Raw genomic sequence first — 27,672 nt, 5'->3', positions numbered from 1 at the left:
TACTATTCTGACTCTGCTGGCTACTTACCTCAGGTCACGTGCTGAACATTGACCAGTGGGAAAAATTACTAGCCTCACTCTGCTGGGTGCTTACCTCAGGGCAGGTACTGGACAGTGACCAGGGGGCAAAATTACTATACTCACTCTGCTGGGTACTAACCTCATGGCAGGTGCTGGACAGTAAAAGGGTGGGAAAAATACTATTCAGAGTCCACCAGGTACTTACCTCAGGTGAGGTGCTGGAAAGAGATAATGGGTCTAATATCGAGTTGTAAGTCCAACCACTGAATAGGTTAAAAAAAGAGATTGGTAAAAAAAAAAGCAAAATGAAAGACTAAATAGCTTTCTGTTTTTTTTTACAGATTCCTAACATAAAGACTACTACTGCAGGACAACCACTGTTAAAGAGGAAAATCCAAAAAAAAAAATAACAAAAGACCTCCAAAAAAGAAAAGTTAGTATAGTAAGAAAAACAATACATAAGTAAAAAAATAATAATCAAATAGAATAGTATGATACATTTTTTTAAAAGCCATTTCTTTTTTTCTAAACCAGAAACATGAGAAACCTAAAAGGATCAAACCAAAGATACAATCTGGCATATCCAAGGACAAGAAATCCAAAACTTAGGTCCCCATTATGACAACGGCAGTAAAAACAGCCTACCACTGCGGCGACGGCTGCCAAAAGACCCTCACCGCGGCTACCATCCATCCACCATAATATGACCACAGTCGGATTTCCGCCACAAGAAGGGCGGAAATCCAGCTCTGGCCATACTCGCGGATGGCAGTAAGGTAGAGCTGCTACCACCAGCAGCACCACACCAGTAGACTTCCGCCAGCCGTATTATGAAAAATAATACGGTCTGGCAGTGTTCTGCTGGTGGGTGCTGCTGGCGGTAACAGCACCCCATCCCGTCCCCTGCCGGAAGACCCCCTGGATCCAGGTAAGTCAGGTTTATGACAGGGGAGGGTGGTGAGGGGTGTTGTGTGTTGGGGTGTGTGTGCATGTATGTGTGAGTGTGTGCGTGAATGCGAGTATGTGTTTAGTGTTGTTTGCGTGTGTGTATGAATGTGTGTGAGTGCGTGTAGGTATGGAAATGTGACTGCGTGTCTGCATGTATGTTTTGATGTGTGTGCAGATGTGTGCGTGAATGGATGAATGCATGCTTGTATGTGTGGATGAGTGTGTCTGCGTGTGTGAATGGGTGTGTGGGTGTAGGGGTGTGAGGGGTGTGTGGAGAGGTTTGGGAGGGAGGGGGCCTCCTATCAGTGACAGGGAAGAATTTCCCTGTCAGTGATAGGGCCTGCCGCCATGGTTTTGGTGGCGTTATGAATGCCACGAAAACCATGGCAGTAGGTAGGGTCATGATACCGCAGGTGACACAATGGGGGGCCGCCGGGCTGGACTTTTTTATCTCCAGCCCTGTGGCTGCTACCGCCATGGCGTTCAGAGTGGCCAATATCATAATGTGGCGGTCAGTACTGACAGCCTGTTGGCGGTACGTCTGCAAGATTAGCTCCAACCACCGGGGTCATAATGACCCCCTTTATCACAAGTAAAGGAAAAACCTTCACTAGCCACAGGTAAATAAAAAATTTATAGCAATTGCATAACTTAAAATAGACAATAAAAAAATATAAAACTGAAGTAAATAAGTGAAAAGAATTACCTTCCAAACATTTGCTAGGTATTAATCTATCTTTTTTCATCACAGTTTACAAAATAACAAGAAAATGCCTTCTCCAGGTAAAGCAAAACAACAGATGAAGTGAGAAAAAAGAAAAATACAAAACATATTTATTTAAATTATTTTTTCCTTTTATGTATTCTTAACAGATTTTCCAAGAATGGCGTCGCAACATCAAACCAGCTAAGTGACCTCACGCTCATGTCACAAACTTTTAAAATTTCATGGATGTCTGTACTGTAGAGACAGAGTAACTGAACTCAGGAGCCATTGGAGGTGTGTGTAATACGTCTCTTAACATTGCAGAGGCAGAGCTGTTACTCTGGAAGATACCGTTGCTAGGACAACAGAGCATAATCTCTCTGCCACTGCAATGGAAATAGAAGTACGAGAGAATGTACAGCAGATTCAACTTTTGGCACACGCATCCAATGAATACTGTGGAGCAGTATTTAGGGAAGTCGCACAAACTATTCCTGTACACGTTGCAGGTAGCATGCCCCCCATACAGAATCTAAGAAGGATGTTCCAATATGAAAAACTGGCAAGTAATCCTCAATATGTAACACCACAGACCTATGAAGATAATAACATCCCCAGAAATAAAAATAACTTTCTCAAATGAACCTTTCCTCCTGCATGACAGTGAGAACCCTCAAAAGTGAATTTTTATATTCAGCACAACCCATAAGCTAGTTATCCTGGAGAATGGTGAAATTTGGAAGATGTATAGGACATTTAAATCAACACCCCATCCATTAAGCCACAATTACACCATTCATGCAACAAAAAATAACACAACAGTCCCACTAGTTTATGCATTGCTGCCCGACAAACATTCCTCAACTTATAATGATTTTTTAACAATAATCATAAGCAAAGCTATCAACAGAAGTCTTAGAAAAGTAATAATAGATTTTGAATTATCAATGATTAATACAATAATCAAATTATGGTCCTCATTATGATTTTGGCGGTCTTCTGGTATGTCCGCCGCCGTGACGGCTGCCAAAAGACCACCACCGTATTAGGAGTCCACAAAGTATTCCGCCTAAAAACAGCCACAAATCCAACACCACCTGGACATGGGAGGACGGGAAAGAGGGGGTTGCACCACCTGCACAGCTACACCAACAACTTTCCACCCACCAGATGACAACCCACAAATCAGCACAACGGTCCTTCCATGACGGAAAACCATTGGCTGTCCGAATCGCCACGCTCAGAACACACTCCTGTCAGAAAATAACACCACATTGGACAGTTTTAATACCCCAAACCGGACACACATCCACATCTACTTACCGCACTATGTAACACCCACCACACAATCCACAATCCTTTGTGCAACTAACGAATTACACCGACCCCAAGAAGCCACAATTCAAACATATAGCACATATACACCATAGGCACTCATACACTTTCCACTCACCACACACAGCACCACCAACACCATACACACATCACAACTAAACACAAATATCATCACCACCTACCACCACTCACTCACTTACAATGCACCCCAAACACACATCACCTCCCCGAAACACAACCACCATGTCATACCAAAAGCACCCACACTTCACCAATGAGGATTTGCGGGTCATGGTCGATAAAATCCTCTGGGTAGAGCCACAACTCTTTGAAGCACAGGTTCAGCAGACCTCCATAGTCAGGAAAATTGAGTTATGGCAATGAATAGTCGACACAGTCAACTTAGTGGGCACTCATCCATGCACAAGGGAGGACATTAGGAAGAGGTGGAACGACCTATGAGGAAGGTGTGTTCCCTGGTGTCCAGGCAACAGCTGGCGGAAATGAAGACTGGCGGTGGACCCCCACCTTCTCCCCCAGAGTTCACATCGTGGGAGGAGAGTGTCTTGGACATCCTGCATCCTGAGGGCCTGACTGGAATACCTGGAGGACTGAACAGTGAGCATAGAGGTAGTACCTGTTACAGGATGGGTACAGCCACAGGGAACATTGGGATGACAGGTGCCATAACCAAGACATAAAATCAAATGCTTACATACCGGTGAGCCAAACTCTCTCCCTCTGTAGATGTGTCATCATGTGTGGGACATTGCTGTTCCTAAGAATGTAGGAGTCATGCACAGATCCAGGAAACTTGGCTGTCGCTTGAGAGATGTGTTGATGTGCCACACACACCACCTGCACATTGATGGAGTGGTAGTTTTTCCTGATCCTATACATCTGTTCATTGGCACTTGGAGGGACCAAGGGTATATGCCATCTATGGCCCCTATCAGATGAAGGATGTGTCCCACATCATAGAAGCCTTCACATGGGCCATACCCCCTTGTTGTGGGAACCTAATGTAGTTGTCCAGGTGTTTCAAAAAAGCACACAGTACATCCTTCAACACCGGTTTGAACATGGACTGTGACATCTCTGCTGCCAAGCCTACTGTCATCTGAAAGGAGCCTGTGGCAAGAAAGTGTACCACTGACAGAACTTGAACTGTGGCAGGGATGGCGTAGGGATTACGAATGGCAGGCAATAGATCTGGCTCCAACTGGGTACATAGTTCCATCATGGTCTGACGATTCAGACGATAGGTCGGAATTATGTGACTCTCCTCCACGGTTGCAAGGTCCACTAGTGGACGGTACACTGATGCCTGTCTCATTCTCCTCAGGACAGGGTATCTAGGATGCAGAGGAGAAGTAGCACAATGTGAAATGCACACCACTCATGTTGGCACAGCACATCTAACTTGCACACACCTAACAATGTCCACATGGGGCGCACTGCTGGTACATACCATACTGGGCATGCTGAAGCGGCATGGACTACTCCCTTGAGGCACATTGGTGCCCTTGATCAATAGTGTCTGACATGTATCACGTGTCAAGTTCCATATGTGGTACCCTGACCTGTCGTGCACTGAGCCTGTATGAAGTCATGTCATATACCTATATGGTGACACCGCCAATCAGCCAACAAGTATCTGGACATGGCGGTCATCATACACCCAGCCAAATAGGGTCATGTGTCATGCATCTCACGCGTATCTGCCAAAACATGATGGCTCCACTTAGGCATATCCCCTGCTATCTGCAGTTTAAGGTGTATGGCGCACTTTACTGCATAATGGCATGATATGTGCCTAAAATGGCAGACGCCTGACCTGCAGCACTGGACAGGTGGTAGTGACCTAATTCCACCAGCATATGTCGTCATGGCGGTAGGCAGTCACAACTGCTGCGCAACGCTTCGTTGGGTAACATTGCTCCCTGTGAGAGACTGGGGTCAATGGCAATCACCGTTGGTGGTGACGGTCCTGTACGTGGCGGCTGTGACCACCATTTTCTGCTACCTAATTCCCTTGATTCCTGACACTGTAGCAAGGAAGACCTCCACAAGCTGAGGTGCTGTGTACTGTCTCTGGGAGCCATCATGCCATGTCCTGCAGGTGATAGGGCCCCCACCTTCACCCTAGAAGAACTAGAGAGATGGATGAGGTCCTACCCCTGTATGGACAGCTTTATGGGGCACCAGAAGAGCAGGAGAGTCCAATGCCATAGTCATGAGTGACAGGGGTGTGTGTGAGGGTGAAGTGTGTATGTTTTCCAGTCAGGGAGCACATGCATGCAGGGGGAATGAAGTTTAAGTGTATGAACCGTGAGTATGGGTATGTGTGAGCATTTGGTGGGTCCGATGTTTATAGTCCTCTGCTCTTGGTATGGTGACAGTCTACATAACTTTCTCCCTCTGTGTCACCCATGCAGGTCAACGCCTATCAAAAGAAGGGGATTTGGCGTGCCACCGTCAAGCAAGTGCAGACCCCGGGGCTCCATATCCGGCGGAGCACCCATTTGTCACAAGAGGTGGGAGGACCTGAGATGCTGAAGACCACGGAGGCCCAGCTGGGGATGTTTTCCAATGAGAGAGGGGTGCCAGTCGGACCCTGACCCCCCCCGCTAGTGGCTGCATTTTGGCGGTGGCCTACCCTGAGGTGGATGGGCATTTGAGGGCAGCACAGCAGCCACAAGGGGGTGAGTACTGATTGTATTCTGGGACTTGGCTGGCCATAATTGGGATTGGGTGCCTAAGTGCTTTGAGAGTGGTATTGCAGTTAATGCTAGATGTGAATCAACATTTGGAAATGGGCAATACGCACCCTTGCTGAGTATCTTTTGTAGTTGTGTCTCCATGTGCTACTGTCAGTGGATTTTCATCTCCCTGTTCCATACCTCTCAAAGTCTGTAATATGTTGATGCACAAATGACATGGGCACATGTGTGACTCCATCCTGGCCCTACGATGGATGCGAGTGTCAGTAGTACCCTAAGCATTCTGTATGACCAGCTCCAGCCATCTGCATCCGTGGCTCTGAAGTGTCAGGCCACTCTTGTAGGCAAACTGTATATGCGACTGTGCGACTCTCCTTCCATCCTGGGACTATGTAGATCATGTACTGTAGCTGATACAGAGTTGTAGCGCTGGCATTACAGTTCCACCAGTGCACTGCCCTTGATGTGACAGGAGTACTGACCTGAGAGCTGACTAGACATATATAGGTGATGTTCTCACTGCAGGGTATGTGTAGGTAGGCAACCTAGGGCACTGATACATATAGATTTGATGAGGTCTATACTTGTGGGGATGTGTCCTTCCAAAGTATGGGTTGGTATGGGTGGTGGTAAGTGCCCTGGGTGATCCCTGATGTGTCACCATGGTGTGTATATGGCATGTACTACAAAACCCTAGCTCGTTCTCTGCAACATTGCTGACTGACTGCCTGAACCATGTCGACATGGATGGTTTGGGGCACTTCTAATGGTGCGTGACTCTTACAGCTTGGCTTGGCTATTAGTTTGTGGCAGATTGGGAGTGGTTTGGGTATTGCATGGCACATCTGATGTGAAGTGTCTAGGTGTCTGACTGGTATTAGCCAACTCTGAGTTGTCCTCCATGATGGTCTCGCTATACTGAGTGGGCAGCCATGTGTAAGCTCAGGTAAGTGTTGTGTGCTCAGTGTTTGGAATTGTCTTCACTGTGATGGACATTTGACAGTGGACATGGACTATTCAGGTGTTGTCACTGTAGGGGACTGCAGTGTATTGTTGTGTAATCTGCACATCCACTGGATGATAGGGGTATGATGAGGTAAGATGTGTAATCAGAGCTGGTATTGACAGTGCATCTAGGGCATGCTGTCCCAGCTTAAGAGGGCATAGGTTGGCATCATGGGGATGAGTCTAGCAGTGCTGTCCTACGTAGGTATTGCTTTAGGTGTGAGGGTTGCCAGGCAGGTGTGGGAAGTAGTGCCATGTCATGACATGATGTAGGTAATGTGTCCGTGCAAATGAGATTGCTAGCCATGATATGTATAGTGACAGATGTACATGATTAGCTATGTCAGTGGGAGGTGTATGTTAACCATTTTGCCCCCTATTGCTCTCTCTATCTCCCTCCCTCCCTCCCTCCCTCCCTCCCTCCCTCCCTCTCTCTCTCTCTCTCTCTCTCTCATTGTGTACATCAACATCATCTGGAGGAAAAGGGGCACAGGCGAGTGAGCAAACAGCAGCCCACGGGACCCAGAAAGGTGGTACCACCAACACCGAGGGACCCAGTGGGATCGAGGGCGAGGGGAGTGCCACGGGGAAGCCGGATCCAACACACCATCTTCAGAATCCTCCTCCAGTGGACACTCCCTGGTGGTGGCGAAGTCATCGGGGACCATCCCAGTACCATCTTTGTCCGCCACCTCCCTTACTAGCACTGCCCTCCCAGTTGCTCCCCACCCAGTTGCCCACGCCCGCTCACCAAGGAGGGTGGGTGTCTCCTTCGCTGCAGGCACCTCTGCCCCTGCCGCAGTCAGACCTGCTGCCCTCCGTGAGGAGGCTATTGACCTCCTGAGTTCCATCTCTGTGGGTCTGTCAATCATCGTGAATGCCATCAAGGGACTGGCAGCTCAAGTACAAGAGAGAAATGCGTTCCTGGAAGGCATTCACGGTGCCATGGCTAGCCTCCAGAGATCCTTTCAGTCTCCGGCCTCCTCACTGACGGCAGCCAGTGTTCTTTTGCCTACCGTCCCCCCTCCACCTACCTTTTCCCAATCCCAAACCCATCTCCCCACACTCATCCAGAGCACACATTCACATAGTCATACATCTACCTCAATAGACACAGTTGGCACTGACAAACACAAGTGCCACAAGACCCAGCACCGGCACACACACAGACAACACCCACCTGCAGACACAACAACATCCACTCCCTGCAAAGACTCACCCACCACCCACTCCTTCACAGACACTACACCTGACACTCCAGCAGGCAGCACATCATCATTTGCAGATCCAGCCACCAGTCCAATCTTACGCACAGTCACCACAATATCAGGCTCTCAGACATTCACCCCAGTCCCCACATCTGCACTCACCACAACCACTGACACCCCTACATGCAGCACATATCCCATACCTGCAGACACCACCCCAACAGACAGTCACCTATCCAGCATGGCATCGCCCAGCACCTTCTCCCCACTTCCTCCCAAGACACCTAAATGCCTGCACTCACCCAGCCAACAGACACCCTGCACACACAAGCTTGCCACACACGCACCTGCACCCAAGACAACCACAAAGACACATCTTAGGACCATTCCCCCTCCCTCCACTCCCAAACCCTTTTCCCATGACCACTCCTGTGTGCCAAAGAAATGTTTCCTGTATGAGTTTTCCCTGTTCCCTACCCCTCTTCCACTTCGTGAGACCCCAGAGCCCTCTGTGTCCCTTACCAAGTCCAGCCCTTCCACCTCAAATTCCTCCCCTGCCACCCATGCTAGTGTCTGTGCCCCTCCCCCTGCAAAAAAGTCTACTTCTCCCCCAGGCCAAGGCCAGACCCAAAGACCCCTGTCCAAACCCAGGGACCCCCGTCCCAAGCCCAAACCCAAAGACCCCTCTCCCAAGCCCAAACCCCAACCCCATCCCTGGCCACTGAGATGCCTACCTGCCCCCTTGATGCCCCTACCCTGTGGAGGTAATTTTGCTGCCAGGAGTTAAGTTGGGGCACAGTGAGGTGCCTAATGTGCCTTTGGCACCTCGAACATTGGACTTGCCTATTGGCTATTATGTACATAGTTAAATATTTCTATTTATTTTGAAGGCGTAATACATCCGGGCCAACTAGATTTTGGCCTCCATCGAACACTTCTTGTCCTGTCTTTTTTTTTCTCCATGTCGGATTTGTGTTTGTGTGTATGACCTGTAAGTATTGGCTGTGCGTGCTGTTGTGCATGGCCTGCATGTGTGTGTGGGGCCCTGGCATCAGTCCTGCTGTGATGGGTGTGTATTGTGTGTGTGATATGATTGTGTAGTCACATGCATGTGTGCGGCTATATTGTGTATTGCTCGTGGTGCAATGTGTTATGTTGGTGTTGTATGCCACTGTGTGGTTGTTTTGTGTGCGTTCATGTGTGTGGTGTTCGCAATGTCCTATGCATTATGTGTGGTGTGGGTGTGGTATGACAACACATTTGTTGTATGGGTCTGTGTTGATGTTGGTTGGTTGTGTGGTTTTGTTATGTATTGTATGTATGTGTTGTGATGTGGAGATGTGCAGTGAGAGTGGTTGGCGAAGCGTCTGTGTAGTTGCGATTATGATGTGGTTGTGTGAGTCGGTGTTGTGTATCAATGTGTTTGACAGTGGGGGTGTTGTGTGTGTGCAGTTTGGTGTATGTATATCACGTGTATGTTGCCCGTGGTGTGTGTAGTTTGTGTGTGCATGTGTGTAGTATGTCTGTGTGTCTAGGTATATGTGTGTTCGAATGAGTGTTGAGGGTACATGTATGTGTGCCCGTCTCAAGGTGTCCCAGCTGTGTGTGTGTGGGTGTGTACTAATGCCTTTCCCTTCAGTGTGTGCTAGGTGTGTGTACTCACAGTTGTTGCCTTCATCACTGGATCTGGAGTTGTTGTACGAGCAGGAACAGTGGGAGGACTTTGAGTCTGGTTCCATGGCGGCTCTGGTCAGCTCTGTGTTAATGAAGGTGAGTGTTTCCTTTTATAGCATTTGTTTCCACCAGGTTTTTGGTGGTGGTGCGACCGCAGTGGAAACCCTGGCAGTGTGCAGCCTCGTAATATGTCCAGTGGAAACATGCTCCTCGCCGGTCTGAAGGTACCTATTGCCGTCCTCGGTGGTCAAATCGCACTGGCGTGTATTGACTGTATTCAGTTGGGAAGACTGCCATGGTCATATTATGGAGGTCTTCACCACCAGGCCATTGATGTTATGACCGCCACCACCAACATGGCGGTCCCGAGACCACCAAACTCGGAATGATCACCTATATCCTGAAACACAAGTACAAGGACGCTTCTTACCTTTTCTCAGGTGTAATGGCGTCGAATTCAAAAGTCATCCTTGGTTGAGGAATATTTTCAAGCAGCAAGCTACATTTGAATTAAGAAAATTAACTGCATTATGCTTTGTAGCCAAGGAAAGAGTGGTTGAATACTACACTTCCATTACAGAATCTAGCTATTTTACTGAACACGTGGAGAAATTGGCACAGTTACTAAATTACTTTGAGGAAACATGGATTGGCCATCTAAGCGGATCGGGTTGCAGGAGGAAACCAAGGTTTCCAATTGAATGGTGGAACTGCAACATGACCTGCCTAGAGGGTGGTGCAAAGACTAACAATGCCATTGAGGGATGGCACAACTTCTTCAACAAAGCAACTAAGCAATTGCCAAACCTCACCCAAACCTATATAATTTCATGGAAATTTTGAAGGAGCAACGTTTATCACTGTCAGGTAGCTTAAACCCACACACAACACAAAAAAGTAAAGAAATGTCAGAAAGACTATTGGCTAAACTACAAGAATTTTCTTCAAGGTGGCTTCTGATAGTATAGCATATATACTACATTTCTAACCCATACTAACCACTATCTACATTACTTGCCAGTTTTAACTCAAACAAGAATTAAATTTGAATTTTTAAAATATTAATTTTTACTAAATTATAACAAATGTAGAGTTCCTACCTGTAGCCAATTTTATGTCTTCACCGATGGTGATGTTATCACACCACCTCTTGCTGTGAACTTCCAGTAGAAAAGGCAAGTAGGTTAGCTGCAATCCACTGAAAAAAGTCATATTATAAATCCACAAAATAATTTGTATTCCCCCACAAAAAGAAAAACATTTTAAGAAAAAAGGCAACTATATTAGCCTAAATGAAGATTTTGTTTTTATAGTAAAATTTTCTTACAGTTCCCAATAGTTTCAAAGAAAGATGAATGAATTTGCCCTTAAAATAGAAAACAATGTTAACACTATTTGAAAGCTACGCATAATCAAAGAACGGGAAGAAGATGTCAAATTGAAAAAAAAAACACAAACAAACTGGAAAAAAAAAACTTTTTATAAAGGAATAAAAAATGCATAACATTCAACAGGCCATAATATAATAAAAACATGCATCATGATCGGAAACTACGTTCTAGTTAAATAAAAGTTTAAAACAGTGATATACCTTTTATTTAATTACTACTACTTAAAACTTGTTTTTTTTTAAACTGCTTCCATGTGGTCTTTCTAACACAACCTGTACACAAATAAAAAAAAGGTTAAAACTAAACATACCTTAAAAATACTATTGCTTACTATGTAACTACCTCCCTTGTCTTTCTCTCTACAGTAACAATACCCTTCTAAGTACTTAAAAAAATAAGATTGTAATTACTTAGCTGAGCAAGATCTGTCCTTGGTTCCGAGCATGGCCACGACCCTCCACCGACTACTGAAAGAGACGCAAAACCACGTTGACGGAAGAAAGCTGTGGAAATAGAAAAAGGAAAATGTTCACTATTAAAAGCAATTGAAAATAGTGGAAAATAGCATCAAAAATGTTTTTAAAAAATGTTAATAACTTTGTAAAAAATTGTACATATTAGTAAAAAAAAAATATTGAATATATTTTTAAATGTTTTAAAAAAGTATTTAATAACAAACATTTTTCAAAAATCTGAAAGTAGTGATTGCATTTTTTTAAATTGTTTTCAAAAAATAAAATATCATTGCTTGTATATATTTTTCAAAATGTATTAAAAAAATATATTTCAAAGTATTATTTGTTGTATAATTTAAAAACACAATTAATATTAAATTTAACCATTTATTAATAGTTAATACTCTGATAATATTAGTATTATTATAATTCACAATCCATAGCATATGTTATTGAATATTACATTTCTGAATATTTCTTTTGCTTTTAAATTTTTTTTTGAAATGTTAAAAGCAAAATTAAATCAATTAAAAATTTATAAAAATACACATGTATTGCAATTAATACTTGAGAATTAATACACTCCTCCACCCGTTACCCCTGTATAAGTTGCATCCCATCCCTAAATGAATGTGCTGCAACTGTGTTTTATACTCCAAAAAAATTGTTAAATATTTTACTCAAAAAATGTATACTCTAATATAAAATTGCTACCTGGGTTTCAACACAGTTCCTCTCCTATACCTCCTTTATCCATTGCATCCCATCCCTAAAGAGAATTTTTTTTAAAAACTTAAAGACTAATAAAATATTTAAATGACAATAAATTACAATTAATTTAAATGTCCACAAAAAACCCAAAATATAAAAATATAAATAATAAAAACTATACCCCACCTATAACATATGTATACCTTTCATCTAATACCTACTGAAGAGCTTCACATAGTTGTATTAATGTTTAACATTTTTAATTTAAAACAAAATAAATAATTACATTAATTTAAAAAATAATACCCAAATATCTAGATTAGTACTTGAGTATTAATACACTTCCACACCTATGGCCCCTATATCCCTTGCATTGTGTCCCTATTTGAAACTGTTAAAGTAATAACATTTTAAAACATTTTCATTTTTAAAATTACAAAATAGTTACATTTATATCTTTAAAAACCATAACTCAAGTATTACAATTTATACCTCACTATTAAAAGATTTCCCCACCCACCACCCCCTTTATACATTGCATCCCATCCCTCAAGATGCGTTTTAAAACGTTTTAAGACCAAATATAATTTTTTTTAACAAAAATATTAGTAAGAAAAATCTTCACAAAAATACTCCTTACATATTCAAATTAATAACCTAACATTTAAATAAAAATGTGTTAGTGCCATTATAATTATTAAAATTATTCACAAAAAATAAAAAATAATTTTATTTTAAAATATAATATATATACATGAAAATAAATATATAATAATAAATACCTATCACCTATATACCTATACCTATATTTTCAAAAATATATCTAAACAACTTCTGTTTAAAACATATATTTATATACATGAACTTACCCAAAAATTATGGTCCAGGCATTCGTTGTTCAGGCATTATCGTTATAAGGGCAGTAGTTGTAAAATCATGCGTTGGTCAGGCTTATTCGGTGTTCAACATCGTTGTTCAAGCTTATTCGGTGTTCTGACCTCGTGGTTCAGGATGTTTCCCTCTCTCACAGATTTTTGCTATGACTCTAAACGGGATAGATATATTGGAACGCATCTATTGTAAATGAAAGTTTCCATTGTGTACCTGGTGTATCATTTTGAAGGATTTCTGATGAAAGTTATGATGCGTGCAGAGGAATATGATACTATGAGCTATTGTCTGAAAAATGTTTCATATTATAATGTGTATCCCTGTAGTTCAGTTACTGAGGGAGTGAACGGAGGACTTTTCTCATAACTAAAGAAATGGGCTAGTGCTAAAACAACTTAATAATACAAAATTGTTTGCGATTTGCCACTGCGATCTAACTATGATCATACCATGCTGAATCTGCAGTTTAACTAATTGTTATGTTTAAATAGTGTTAAAGAATTCCTATTTCATGAGGGATCGGAGGTAACTTATTTTTTTCTTCCCAAAACACGGTCCTATTATTTTGAGATTTTCCTTTATTCTCTTAAGATGCTGTCCGCTAGCTTTATGAGTCTGACACTTAGAATCTGAGAGATTCAGTTGTCTAACTAGGGGTTTATTTTACCTTTGTGACTCCGTATGTTGAATTTGAGCCTTCATTGCAATTCAAACACTATTTTCTGTATCTTATTAGTAATTTTGTATTAAACCTGTTTGAACTTAAATTCTGATCTAGAACTCTTTTTTTTTTTAAGACTTATTTATTTTATTTATTTTAGGTAATACAATAAAGATAATAACCAAGCAGCATTAGACATCATCAAAATGACCAAAATAAGAGTAGTCCAGTCTGGCAATGTGGCTGATTACAATCAATAAAGCAACAGAAACAGAACAAAAAGTAGACAATGCATTGATGGGAACAACAAAAACCCCACTGCTAGCACAGCCTCTGACTGTAGAGAACTCAGTGCTCCCAGTTTTATATGCTTTGCTAAATTTTTGATGATGCCAATAGTTACTGATGAGAAGCAGGGGTGGCTCCTCCATTAGGGCAGAGGAGCATTGTTCTCCGGCAGCAGCGGCAGCTGCAAACCTTTTACCAAAAAACAAAAAAACTGTGTTTATTATTGTTTTGTGGTAAAAGGGGCAGGAAAACGGGGGTGACGAGCAGTGAGGGGGAGTGCACAGCACTCCCTCTCATAGTGCATGTGTGTTTGGCCGGCCGTCGCTGGCTGGCCAAACACACTTGCGCAGTAAGCGCTCTCCAGCCCAGCAGCACAGTTGCCGGGCTGGAGGGAGCCTGCACAGGCTCCCAGTCTGCCTAGGAGTGCTCTAGCTGGGCGCTCCTAGCCAATCCCGACACTGCTTTGAGCAGCATCAGGATTGGCCGCAGGGCAGGCTGGGATCCTGAGACTGCAGCCGGGACCAACGAGGGACAAAGGCGTGGAGCAGCAGCAACGGAGGAGGTAAGTGTTTTTTTGAAAATTCTTTCTAATTTCATTTTTATTTATCACTCCCTGCGCGCCACCCCACCCATTCTGCATGCCGCGAGCCACTACTGATGAGAAGGGAAGTGTAATCTCCTGCTCCTAGATCAATGTAAAAGATTTGCTAGCCAGACTGCCAGAGGTAAAATTTGGTTGTGTAAGATATTGGAGCTCAGTAATTTATTCAGGTTCGTCTCACACCATCACTGAACAGAATCTAAAAAAACATAATCACATAGATCACTGGTCAGTGGAAGTGGTCAACTGCACCCCTGACATACATTTTCTGCCAGAAAGTAAAAAATGTGGAGCATATTGACATGTTTATGTTGTTTCTAAGGACATTTGACCCTACAATGTTTACATGATTAATTCTACTCCCTTTTCCCATTTGTCTGATGTACCTTTTTTGGTTTCACTGTCTTCAGTCATCTGCTTGATTGTTATGCAAGTTTAAATTGGGTTTTATCAGATTCAATTTTCTCTCCCTTCTCATCTAATGCTTTTGGGAAAAGTTATGCATATGAAAAATCCGAACCAAAAAAGCTTTGACTCTTTAAAAAATAAAAATCTTAAATGAAATCAGATTCAGAGTTCTATACACACTTTGTTCCTAGTTATATTCTCACAGAGTACAAAGTTGAGGTCAGTGCTGCATGCAGCCAATGCCTATAAAATGACCATTGTTTCTCTTGGTCTTACAGCCAAGGTTCAGCAGGAGATTGATGATGTGGTTGGACTCTCGCATCCCCCCAGCATTCAAGATCGAGTGAAGATGGCATACACAAATGCTGTGATTTTGGAGATACAACGTTTTGTTGATATAGTGCCTATGGCTCTTCCACACTCCATGACTCAGGACACAGAGTTTTATGGATACAGTATTCCAAAGGTATGTAGTTCATCCATGCAGTAATATTGTTGGTGTCAGGAGTTTCTGCAGGTCAAATGATTGTTTGCTGATGCAGTGTCCTGTAGATTGTGTTATGTTTTGTTATGTTATTATAATTGAATTTATGTAGTTCTCAATACTCCTGACACAGTATTGAAATGCTTTGCAGTGAGTAGGATTCTACTCTGGAACCAAGCATAGAGGTAAAAAAGTAGTAGGTAAGTAATATGTGCTTACTTGTCCTAGTAGGATTAGCTTGTTAAGTTTGTGTGATTGAGGCCTCCAGTATTTACTCTTCTGTTTTGAGTAGGGATACATTATTTGTATTTTATTAATAAAGGTGAGATGTGAGATGTTATTGGTAGTGGTGATGATGTGTTCCTGTTAATGGCATGAATTGGATAGTAAAGAAGGAAAAGTTTGGAAAGTATGTTTGAGAGCCCATAGTAGACTGAAAGCTATGGGGTGAGTCAGAGAGTGGAGAGGAAGGAAAGGGTGTTTCTTTCTTTTAATTGTATTTGATTTGTTTCCATTGTATTTTTATTATTTTTTACTTCTTTATTTTGTACGTATATATGATTTTAAATGTTTTTAATAAAAAGTAAATGTATAGATTGTACATTGACATGCACACATTTAAATATATACGTACATTTTTGGTATTCCGAGACACATAACATGTTATACTTTGTCATATCTCTGTACAAAGCATTAATCTATATACATATATATTCATATGTACATACATGGAATGATATTTAAATATTAAAATGTGAAAAATGAGTAGAATAAAACAATCACTTGTGACAGTGCTTTCCATTTGTACTTTTTTGTCACAATGGCTTATTTACAAAAACAAATACAATTATGTATGATAGACCATTCTGTTCCCGGGGATATATAGGGTTTGTAAGTTCCCCAAAACATGTGATACCCAGAGCCAACAACTGAGCTGCACTTACAATGATTTTTCATAATGTACCAACTATACAGTAGTTCATGTGGTAAAATATAAGGAATAAAATGGGTATGTAGGAAACCTATGTATTTCTGAATGCTCATCTGACCGGAAACCTCCTGATTATACAAAACCTAGCGGCCAGGCTCACCCTCAACCTCTCACCTCGCAGTCACATCACCCTGCACCTCAGTGAGCTGCAGTAGCTCCAACTCCACAAATAAGCACTCTTCAAACTCCTCAATGCATGTATACAAAGCCTTACAGAACATTGGCCCCACATAGCTCAACAACTGCATAAACTTCTAAACCTACCAGACTTCTCCATTTCTTGAAATCTGCAGTAACTAAAGATCTGGCATTTCACCTAGCCCTGGCTCAGACCATACAGTTCCTGCTTCAGTGCCAGGATACTCACCCGGATGAGTCATGTGCTGTACAAATGCACATAACAATGTACACAACACACTGAGTTTAGGAACAGTTGTTATTTGTACACCTTTGAATTTGTGGTTACCCATATTATCATGTAATTCAGAGGGCATTCTGAAAAATGTCTTATTACTTGCATACTGGTTTATATTTGGAATCCAAAAATGCAAAGAAATTCAATAGCTAATAACAAATGTTCTGATAGTCTGTGTTCCCACACATCTGATAAAAAAAATTTGTACCAAACATGTTTGGTTAGGCCTAGTGCTTGTGACACAAAATGACTCAAAACTCGACATTGAGACATTTGAGCTCTAGCTCAGCCGCCACCCAAGCAAACCAATCATACCTAGACATTTCTGAAAACTAGACACCCAAATGAGTCTGAGGTGTTGTGTTTTGTGTGGCTCTCGCAATGTTTTTTTTACCTAGAAAACCTAGCAAATCTTAAACTTAACCTAAAAACTCACATTTTCCTCACATTACTGTGAGTGAAAGTTCTGTAATCTATAGGGATCCTCAAATGTCTTACCACCCAATGTTCCCATATGTCTCCTGATAGAAACTATATGGGCCTAGAGCCCATGACAGGAAACTATCCAAAACACAACATGGATAGCTCATAAAGACCTAGGTTTGGAAGTCACCCAGGGAAACTCCCCCAACCTAGAGGGTGACATGTCTCTTTTAGAGGGTTACAACTAGTAGAAAAAATATACAAAGAAAAAAAACTCCTTTGTCAATAAGTATAGATCTTAATCAGTGGAGACTGTGGTGGCGAGAATTAGCAAGCACCAAGCTCCTCCTGAAATCAGACAAAATAAAAAAGTCAAGAAGATTAACAGGCCCAGAGTCAGATGATCCAAAAAGTAATTTGGACCAAAAATCCTTAAAGGGCACATAACAACCAAAAAGGTAACATTGGTAAGGAATGATACAAAGCTGCTGAATAAAATGAGGAACACAATTGCAGAACAGGGGAGCTTGACAAAAAATCAAAGTAGAAAATGGATTGCAACACATGCACCCTTTACATGTTTTGGCTTCTACATGACTGAAACAGGAAATAACCTGAGAGGGAGAGACTTTGCCACTTTTTGGAGTAGTATGTTCATGTGATTCACAAAGGAGAGCCATCATCTTGGATTGAACACTTTATATGATCTGTCTTCACCTTCTACTGAAGAAAAAGCCTAGGTTTCACATTGCATGACCCATGCAGCAATTTGGAGGCCTGCTGCTGCTGCCCACACTTGCATCATCTGCTACCTGTGAGTAACCTGTCCGGGCTTCCAAAGGTGTGGAGGTGCCGGTGTGACGCTAACAAACGGAAAGACCCACTCTGAAAATGGCGCAGGGTCCATGGACATGCTAACCGGGAGTGCATCTATCCTTGTTTGACTCTAGGCACTAATATGATAGTAGCATGAGTTGTAAAAAGATGGTCAGAGTATGATAGATGACCCTTTAGGCAGTACAAAAGTCTTGATTCAAATAGATCTTGCTCTAGGCAGCCCTTAGAGAGCTTGAAGAGTGCAATGTTGTGATTGCAGATGCAGTGGTGAGTAGGTTGTCTAGAGATCTTCTGTAGCTTGTGGAGAAGGAAGAGAGGCCCCCAAAAATTAGTTGGCATAGTTTAGGAGAGACAAGACCAGGGTGCTGGTTGTCTGTGACCTCTGAGGGTGATCTGTGTAGGTATAATATGGAATTTTAAAGGATTTGATGAGATCTGGAAAAAGGCTGATGTATGTATTAAGTAGAAAAGGCTGAGTGCTAAGCTTAGGGGATCCCCTTTCTCTTTGGCAAAAGGAATAGTTGTGAAATTGAGAAGCAAGATTGCCTAACATCTTTTGAGGAGGTATGATGATATCAAGGTAAGGGCTGTACCTTCAATTTTGAGTTAACTCAGTCTATCAGAAGATGGGTAGATGTACTGTATTGAAGGCATGTCTTGATAAAGAAGAGTGGCAGTGAGCTTTAGTTCATCATAATTAGGACTCATGGTATACTCAGTGTCCCAGTTAGGGCAAAATCCTATGTGGGAGTCTTAAAGTAGATTGTTTTCTGAAAATAAGGCTGAGAGCCGATCGATGGCTGATGTTTCAATGAGTTTTCCAAGGAAGGGTCCAATGGAGATTAGTTTGCTGGGTCGAGTAATTGATCTGAGAAGTGGTTTGCTGCATGGTTTCTTAAAGTCCCTGTGAAACTTCCTAGATGACAGGGAATATTTGATGCTGGCTGAGGCAAGCAGTGTTGTTCATGGGATGAGGAAGATGTGATGTTCTTGAAGTCTTGTGGAGTTCTGTGAAATCATCAGAGGTGAACAGGTTGAAGCACAGCAGTCTTGGGCGTGAACTTTAATGAGGAGTCTTGTGCATTGAAGCCTGTGGTAGTCATTCATCATGGAACTTTGTCTGGAGGATAAATATAAAAGATTTTATTTATACTGCTTAGAATCTTGTGTTATGCAGCTCTAAACAGAAACACACCATTGTTATTATTTCATTATGGAGTTAATCAGGCTGTATGTAGTCAGTGTCACAAAAGGGAGGACAGTTGATCATGGATGATGAACATTTTATTTCACTCTCTCACCATTAAGACTGCTTGTTTATTAAAAGATGTTTGAATCAACCCCACTGAAATCAAGATCCACATCTGATTAGAGATGGAGACTGGAAACTTTCAGCAAATTATGGACCTGCTGACATGTCCATACGTGAAAGCAACAAAATGTCTCTTGCCGTAATGTATCAATGAATGATGTTCTGTGGACACCACTTGTTTTATCATTCCAGTGGCCAGCAACCATGGAGATTCTGACTTTTTCTGCTGCAGTATGAATCTAACCTTGCAGATATGATAGGCAGAGCCCTGTCTTCCTTGTCATACCATTGATGTTATAAAAGCGTCTTTTACTGGAATGGTCTACAGTTCCAGATTCCTCCTCTTTCGAGTGACACCACATTGTTTCTAGCTACTGAAATGTGCCACTTGGACCACTGCAGAGCTTGTTATGTTGGTGTCCCTGCAAGAAAAGCTCCACAAATCCTAAACACATGCAGTCCTAAACACTGCTCTGGCTCGAAACCAGGGAATAACTGGGTTTCAAAGCATCTACCTTGTGCATAAAACAATGCATGTGCAACCCAAACCTCCACGTAGTACCTCTGTTCTACTAGTAGCTAGGGATATATTTCCAATATGAAATTATCTCCATCTCATGTTATGTTATGGAATAGTGTTATGATGATTTGTAAAGGATAGTCACTAGGTAGGGCATCCTGGAGCTGAGCTAATGTGAGTCTAGCCAGCCTAGGACCAATAGTGACAACTTGTAAAGACAGGTCTTCAGCTTCTTGCAGAATCCAAGAAATGAGGAGGAGACTTGAATATGTAGTGCAGGTTAGTGATGTAGGAAAAAGATCTACTGCTGGATCTGGTTTTCTGTATGCATGGGTTGTGTGCATGGAGACCCGGCTAATGAAGACATCTGGAAGGTTTGTGAAAGCGGTTGAAATTGTTAACGTGTACTGAGACAGAGTTGTATAGTGCTTTGAAAGTGTGGGTGAGGAGTTTGAAATATGCTTGTTTGTGTATGGATAACCTTAGGTAGTATCATTGTTTGGTTGAAAGATCGCTTCAAAGACCAGGTACTTCTTCAAGATGACTTGTGTATCCGAACAAATGGAAAAGAGAACTGCTCCCATTTCACTTTAGATTTTCACATATGATAGTTGCTGACATCCAGACCCTCCCAAAGTGCTTACCAGCTTATCCCTTAATCACTGCCATCACCTTCTCTCTTCCCAAGGATAGCATTCTAAAAAGGTGCAGACAGACATATATGTTTGAAAAAGCAAATAAATGAAAATGTAAACAGTTAACACAATGTATGAAGTGCAGTTAGAGATTATAACAAAATAATTAGCCACACATAAAGAGTATGAAGAAGAAAATAAAATCCCTAATAAACAATATTAAAATCTTCTTTATAGAGAATCTTCACTTTGGTGGTGGACTAAGTTGAGCAGGGAAGACAAGCCGACACTTGCAGGAGCCATAGATAAAACATATTGCCATTTCTACCATGGCCAACCACTTGTAGTTAATAACAGAGTTGTTGGTGTCAGCGAAAGAGCATGTATCTTTAGTTCTGTGCCCATGGAAGGGCTTTAGCTTCGGAGGTGAGAAGCTAAGTACGTTTTTTGCAGGTGAGTGATTGTTACTTGTTTTGACCCAGGATGTGCTTATGTGCCCCCTATATAGTGCAATAGTGGTGTTTTTTAGACAAGATGCTAGGTTCATCGAACAATAGGAGATGATCACTCAGGCTGTTGTAGTAGTGATCGATAAAATACTGGTCCTACCCCAGGGACAGCACAACAATAGCCCACCATAAACCCCATGGAAGCATTCAACACTGTTATGAGGAATTACAGTTTTCTTCTCTTGTGCATGGATCCCCTAGTCAATGCTAAGTTATATTAGACAGGTATACAACATTTGCTTTATGCTATTATTTCTGTTATATTATGCTACTGACACTTACATAGCACACATTCTGACACTGATATAACTTCCCAATTCTAATAGAGGATTCCGGTCTGTTCCAAACTTGTTTCAGTAGTTTCTATTGCAGAATGGAATCTGATCCACCTAGTGGTGGTGATCTCAAATTGTGTATATGCTGTCCCCTGTAAGGTGACTGTGTCATACTGATAGACATGCAGAAGTATGATCATGATGTCTGATGGAATGGGGTTGCCAAGTTACTTATATATCTTTTAAGTCATTAGACTAGACTATGGATATAAGACGGACCAGTGCACATGAAATGTGTTGATGTTTAATGATACTGATTGCCAAGATAGCCAGCTACTGGCTTTCGAGGACTGGTGTTAAGCCTTCTGTCTAATCGGTTCTATTGTACATTTGTATGTGACTTGACTTATTGGGTAGTGCTGTTCTGAGCATTGGGATACCTAAGCACATGACATATTTATGCTGTTTTGGATGTTTTCAGTGCATGTTGTCTAAGGCCTATTGTGAATTGTCCTACATGAGGCGTATGTTAGACCCATGTACATGGAACAATATTTGAGTTACGTTAAGAGTGAGGTAGCTAGTGAGTTAGTATTGTCTGTTTACCACCAGAATATTGTGATTTAATTCTCATCCTGCTATCATGTTGTTACCATTGAGTACTATGTATTTATTTTTTTTACCAAAAAAAACAAGGTCACAGGGACTTTATAGTTAGGATCAGGATTTACTCGCACAAAATCATAGAAATTCAGCTGTTATAGTTGCCTTATAGCTATAACTTGTGCCCTAAGGTAACTCCTGCCCCCGCCATGCAGTTTTCAGATCAATATTTTTACCGCAGATGTTGCAATGATATTATCAATGATGTCATAGAACATGCAATTACTGATGTAATATAAGGGATAATTGGCAGTGCGTGGTGAGGGTGCACGTTATAGTTACCTTAGGGCACCACTTATAGTTACGTGAAATACCTCTAACTAGCAAGAAGAGGGCACTCAAAAATCGGGAGAAACAGCAAGGAGAAAGCAATGAAAATGAGGGAAAATCAAGGAGAGGTACACAAAATACGGTTGAAAAGGCAAGGAGAAAGCAGTGAAAACGAGGGAAAAGCAAGGAGAGGGCACACAAAATATGGGTGAAAAACAAGGCGAAAGCAGTGAAAATTAAGAAAAAGCAAGGAGAGGGCACACAAAAAGGGTGGGGAAGCAAGGAGAAAGCAGTGTGAACAAAGGAAAAGCAAGGAGAGGGCACACAAAAAAAACAGGTGAAAAAACAAGGTGAAAGCTGTGGGAACGAGGGAAAAGCAAGGCGAAGGCACTCACAAAACAGGTGAAAATGCAAGCAAAAAGCTGTGAGAACGAGGGAAAATCAAGGAGGGGGCACACAAAATGCTAGCGAAAAAGCAAGGAGAAAGTGACAGCAAGGGGAAAGCAAGGAGAGGGCAGACAAAATATGGGGGAAAAAACAAGGAGAAAGGTGTGAACATGTGGGAAAAAGCAAGGAGGGGGAACACAAAAAATGTGTGAAAATGCAAGGTGATAGCAGTACTAATGAAGGAAAAGCAAGGAGAAGGCACTCAAAAAGGGGGGAAAATCAACGAAAAAGCAGTGAAAAAGAAGCAAAACCATGGAGAAGGCACACAAAATACAGGTGAAAAAGAAAGGTGAAAGCAGTGAGAATGAGGGAAAAGCAAGGAGAGGGCACAACAAATACTGGGGAAACAACAAGGTGAAAGTAGTGAGAGCAAGGGGAAAGCAAGCAGAAATCATTCAATAAAGAGGGGAAGCAAGGAGAAAGCAGTAAGAATAACGGAAAAGCAAGGAGAAGGAATACAAAATGTGGGGAACAAAGCAAGGAAAAAGCAGTGAGAATGAGGGAAAAGCAAGGAGAGGGCACACAAAAAACAAGTGAAAAAGCAAGAAGCAGTGAAAGCGAGGGAAAAGCAAGGAGAGGGCACACAAAAAAATGGGTAAAAGCAAGTTGAACGCAGTGAGAATGAGGGAAAAGCAAGGAGAAGGCACTCGAACAAAAGATTAACAAGCAAAGTGAAAACAGGCGCAAGAGCAATGAAGCAGCACAGGGAGAACAGGGCCTTTTTTAAAACATGTTGCTGCAAATTCACAGATCCCCCGGCGGTGACCTTGTGGGACCCCACCACCTGATCTAGGAGGTCAGGGCATTCCTACCTTGCCCACTTCTGTGTTTATTTTTGGATTTTTTCTTGTGACTAGACTGAGCCCGAGACACAAGATGGCTGCCATACTTCCTGGTTGAAGTGCTGGCAGCCAATGAGATCTGTCGAATACACACAGGATCTGCATCCTTAGATATACAATTGTTTTCCTTTAATATCTCCAAAAGTACTGAATAGATTTACATCAAATTACAAAAAGCATGCTTTCTGGACCACAATCTAGCTTTCTGACAAATTTGGTGTAATTCCGTCCAGTTGTTCGGGCTGTAGCCATGTTCAAAATCCCTATGGGAAATTGCATGGGGAAAATTTGTTTTGGGTCCCTCCTGTCCCCTTTTTCTCAGCCCCTGCTTGACGAACCACCATGAAACTTCCAAGACTAGCTACAGATGACCAATGTATTAAACAAATAATTCCTAACTTCTTTTTACTTGTTCAGTGTTCTATGGACAGTGGCTCAGACAGAATAATTATTCTTTATAACAGCAACTTTATTTTATATAAAAACAAATATAATTACATAATTGTTATCAGTCATTGTATACTTTGTGTGTGAACAGTGCTTACCTAAACTTTAAATTAATATATTTTAAAAACGATGTACATATTGTCACAACATTCACTTACATACATTCTCTTCCATGCATACCTCATACTTGCTCCTCATACATACCAACATAACTTTCTAATGTGATAATACTTTGAAAATATCAAGAAAATGTTCTTTCTAAAGGTACTTTCTGCTCATGCTGTATACATTTATATATAAGCATTTGTGTCATGCGTGTAGATATTTAGATCATTAGCACTTCTAAACAATTGCCTAATGTATGTACAATCTTGTATTAATGTTGCTTTATTTTTGTTTAATATTGCTGTTTTCAGTATAGTGGCTTGTGTTGTATTTCTTGCCATCATGTTAATGATCGAAATATCTGCACACATGACTCATATGCTTATATATAAATGTATATAGCATGATGGGAAAGTACCTTTAGTAAAAAGATTTTTTTGATGTTTTCAAAGTATTATCACATTAGAAAGTTATGTTGGTATGTATGAGGAGTACGAGTAATGTATGTATGGAAGTAAGAGAAAGGTGTGTAAGTGAACGTGGCAAGATGTACATGGTTTTTAAAATATATTTTTTTAAAGTTTAGGTAGACACTATTCACACACACAAAGAATACACAGAGTGATAAAATAATGTAATTTTCGTTTTATAGAAAATAAAGATGATGTTATTCTGTCTGAGCCATTGTCCATAGAACATTGAAAAAAGTAAAAAGAAGTTAGGTTGCTGGGGGATTTCTTTAATTTATTTTCCTCTGCCCCAGGAACCGCTATCCAATTCAGGAGGTCCCTTGTTATACCTACTGGAGACCGTCAATAGGTAATGTATTGGTAGGTAGTTATAGCTAGGACCTTGTTTACATAGCAAAATCATTTTTTATTTTGCTAATAACTTTAGCACCATATGACAAATCCCCACCAAATCTTCAAAACAAGTTTGCCACTCACTTTAGCTGCTGCCTTGAAAGTTTCAGGGTGCATCAACAAGAAGGGGCTAGGAAAAAGGGGCTCCTGCAAACCTGTTTCCCCATGCAGTTTCCAATAAGATTTCTAGACACATCTACAGCCCAAACCGCTGGAGAGAATTACACCAAATTTAGCAGAAATGTAGATCTTGGTCCATAAAGTGCCCTTTTTGTTATTTGGTGTAAATCCATTCAGTAGTTTTCGAGATATTAAATGAAAAAAATAGTGTATCTGGGCAAAGCCTAAGCACAGATCTCATTATGAGATCTGATTGGCTGTCAGCAATGCAACCAGGAAGTACTGGTAGCCATCTGGGGATACATGTACATGATAGCACCTCTTTGAAATGCATTGTAGTGAATGGCAGGTTTTTAGGGTCACAAAAAGGAAAACGTATAAAGGAGGATAACAGATTTCAGATACAATATAAATCATTTGTAGGTGGTACCATACTAATTTTAGGAATTGTGGTGTTCTCTAAGGTGATTTCACCCTGTGACAAAAGCCTTCTGCTGGGATTTCATGAATCATGTTTGAGCAAAAACTGTTTTCTCAGGATTTTCCCGTATAGGTTATGGCAGGTGCTCCAGAAGCTAAAATGAGAGCATATTTTTTGCAAATTCAAACTATCTTTCTCAACCATATGAGAATTAATTCTATGTCGGGACCGGAGGCAAGGATTATGCTGTCCTTTCTTCACTTTTATTAATTATAGCAAGTTCAAAGTTCAACACAGAAAAAACATTACTAATGCTCCAAATCCCATGATGCCCAAGCATAAGCATAGAAACCAGTAAACCAATCAATATCCATTTCCGAATGTCCATATAAATGTCCAGCAAGGGCTGTCCTTCCTCTTTCTTCACTGCTGCACGTCCGTCAAGTCCTCGCTTCCTTAACGTTCCTTGAGATCGGAGTTGCAAGGGTTTGCCTTGTGCTTATCGCTCTTATCGCTTTGCTGCATTTGTGCTTGCTAACATTCTTTTCTCCCCTCTCAGGGCGTCTGTAAACGTGCATTAGGCTTTGGCGCAAGCACTCTCTGTGATAACGCGCGGAGCTGCTAGGGGCGCACTTTTGCGCCGTATTCGCGCTCCGTTAGGCACACGCCGATTGCATCGGGAACGCTTATTCTAGCGCACTCCCTGCGATTGCCGTGTTAGTGGGGTTGATCAGACCGTGCCCTTGCGGTCCTCGATCAGCTTAACCCCTGCCAATGCTCGCTGACATCATGGTAGGAACAGGCTCGGGCTGTTGACAAAGTATCCCGGGGGGGGGGGGGGGCAATTGTGTAAATTCAGTCGCCCAGTCGGGCACAAATAAAGCCTTTTTCCTTGGGTAATAAGGAAACTCTCAGTGTAGAGCACAGCAAGGGGGCTGCCTTTTGACTATTACAGGGTGAGTATTAGTGCTCCCACCCCCTTTTTCTACATTACAGCGTCACCTACCGGCAGGGTTTGACAGACTCCTCTTGCAAGCTATTACGAAGGCTCTTGCACCCCTGCAGGATATGGTTGACCAATTGATGGACCAGGTGTCCAGTGCCCCAGGCATTTTGGGGGACTTAGGAGCTGGCCCCAGTACCTCTACCAATTGTTCCTCCTCGAGACCGATGAAGCGTGACGCAGGGCACTTAGAAGGCTTTCACAAACTTAGGGAGGCCTTCCGCAAGAGTGCGCGAACACTGGAAAACACCCCCTGCCGGAAGGATGTGATACCCAGAAAGCGTGGCCGCGCAGCTGCCCTGAATATGGATCCCTTCTAGGGTTCTCACTGATCCGGGGGGTGACTCTGATGAAGAGGGATCATCTGAGGAGGGGTGCGATTTGGGCATGCCTTAGTGCCCATCGACGACCACCTCAAGTTTCGAGGAGGAAGGGCCAGAAGAGTCTGATATGTTTGACCCCAAGGACATTTATCACCCCAGGTCTTCGGAATGGGCTCCTGACCCCAAGGTGGCGACTTACATTGTCAAAGCAATTCGCATCCCTTAGACAAGGAGGTGAGAGCCTGCCTTTGGGTGGAGTGTCCCAGACCTGATCTGGAGGATAAGGTGGCAGCCACCCCCTCGGTTGACCCCAAATTGTGCACATTCTTTGCCATATATATGCTCATATGCCCTAAGAAGGGAATTGATCTCTCCTGGCGAGCCTGCCAGGATACACTCCTGGACGTTCCAGGTCCAATCACAAAAATTATTGAATTGGCGGAAGCCTCCAGGCATTCTGGGATTCCCTTGCAAATGGACATTGTCACGGGGTGGGCACAATGGGCAGTTTGCCTGCTCGGTAATGCTAATTGCGCCATGTCCGTAGAGAGGCGTAGGTCCCTGCTAAGGAATTGGGAACAGGTTACATCTGATCCTTGGGTACTGGAGGCAGTCAGAGGTTTCCACATAGAGTTCTATGGTTCCCCGACCCAACGGGTGCGACCTCGCCCCATTCAATTCAATTTGCAGGCTTCCCAACTGATAGAGGCAGAGATACAGCAACTAATTTGCAAAGGGGCC

At 42.1% G+C, this 27,672-nt stretch overlaps 1 protein-coding gene across 4 annotated transcripts in view; it reads left to right on the top strand.

Annotated features, from left to right (window-relative positions):
• The window catches only part of LOC138259314 (cytochrome P450 2B19-like), a 566,037-nt gene that overhangs the window by 461,619 nt on the left and 76,746 nt on the right, over positions 1-27,672 (top strand). For all 4 annotated transcript variants that reach the window (XM_069206941.1, XM_069206940.1, XM_069206942.1 and 1 more), the window contains one exon: positions 15,305-15,492. In XM_069206941.1, the coding sequence (XP_069063042.1) occupies positions 15,305-15,492 (188 nt within the window). The remainder of the gene's footprint in view (positions 1-15,304; positions 15,493-27,672) is intronic.

The sequence above is a fragment of the Pleurodeles waltl genome, chromosome 9 (genome assembly GCF_031143425.1).
Source record: "Pleurodeles waltl isolate 20211129_DDA chromosome 9, aPleWal1.hap1.20221129, whole genome shotgun sequence".
NCBI classification, from domain to species: domain Eukaryota; kingdom Metazoa; phylum Chordata; class Amphibia; order Caudata; family Salamandridae; genus Pleurodeles; species Pleurodeles waltl.
Note: the sequence above shows the minus strand (reverse complement) of the source record. Positions and strands in the feature narration are given on the sequence as shown.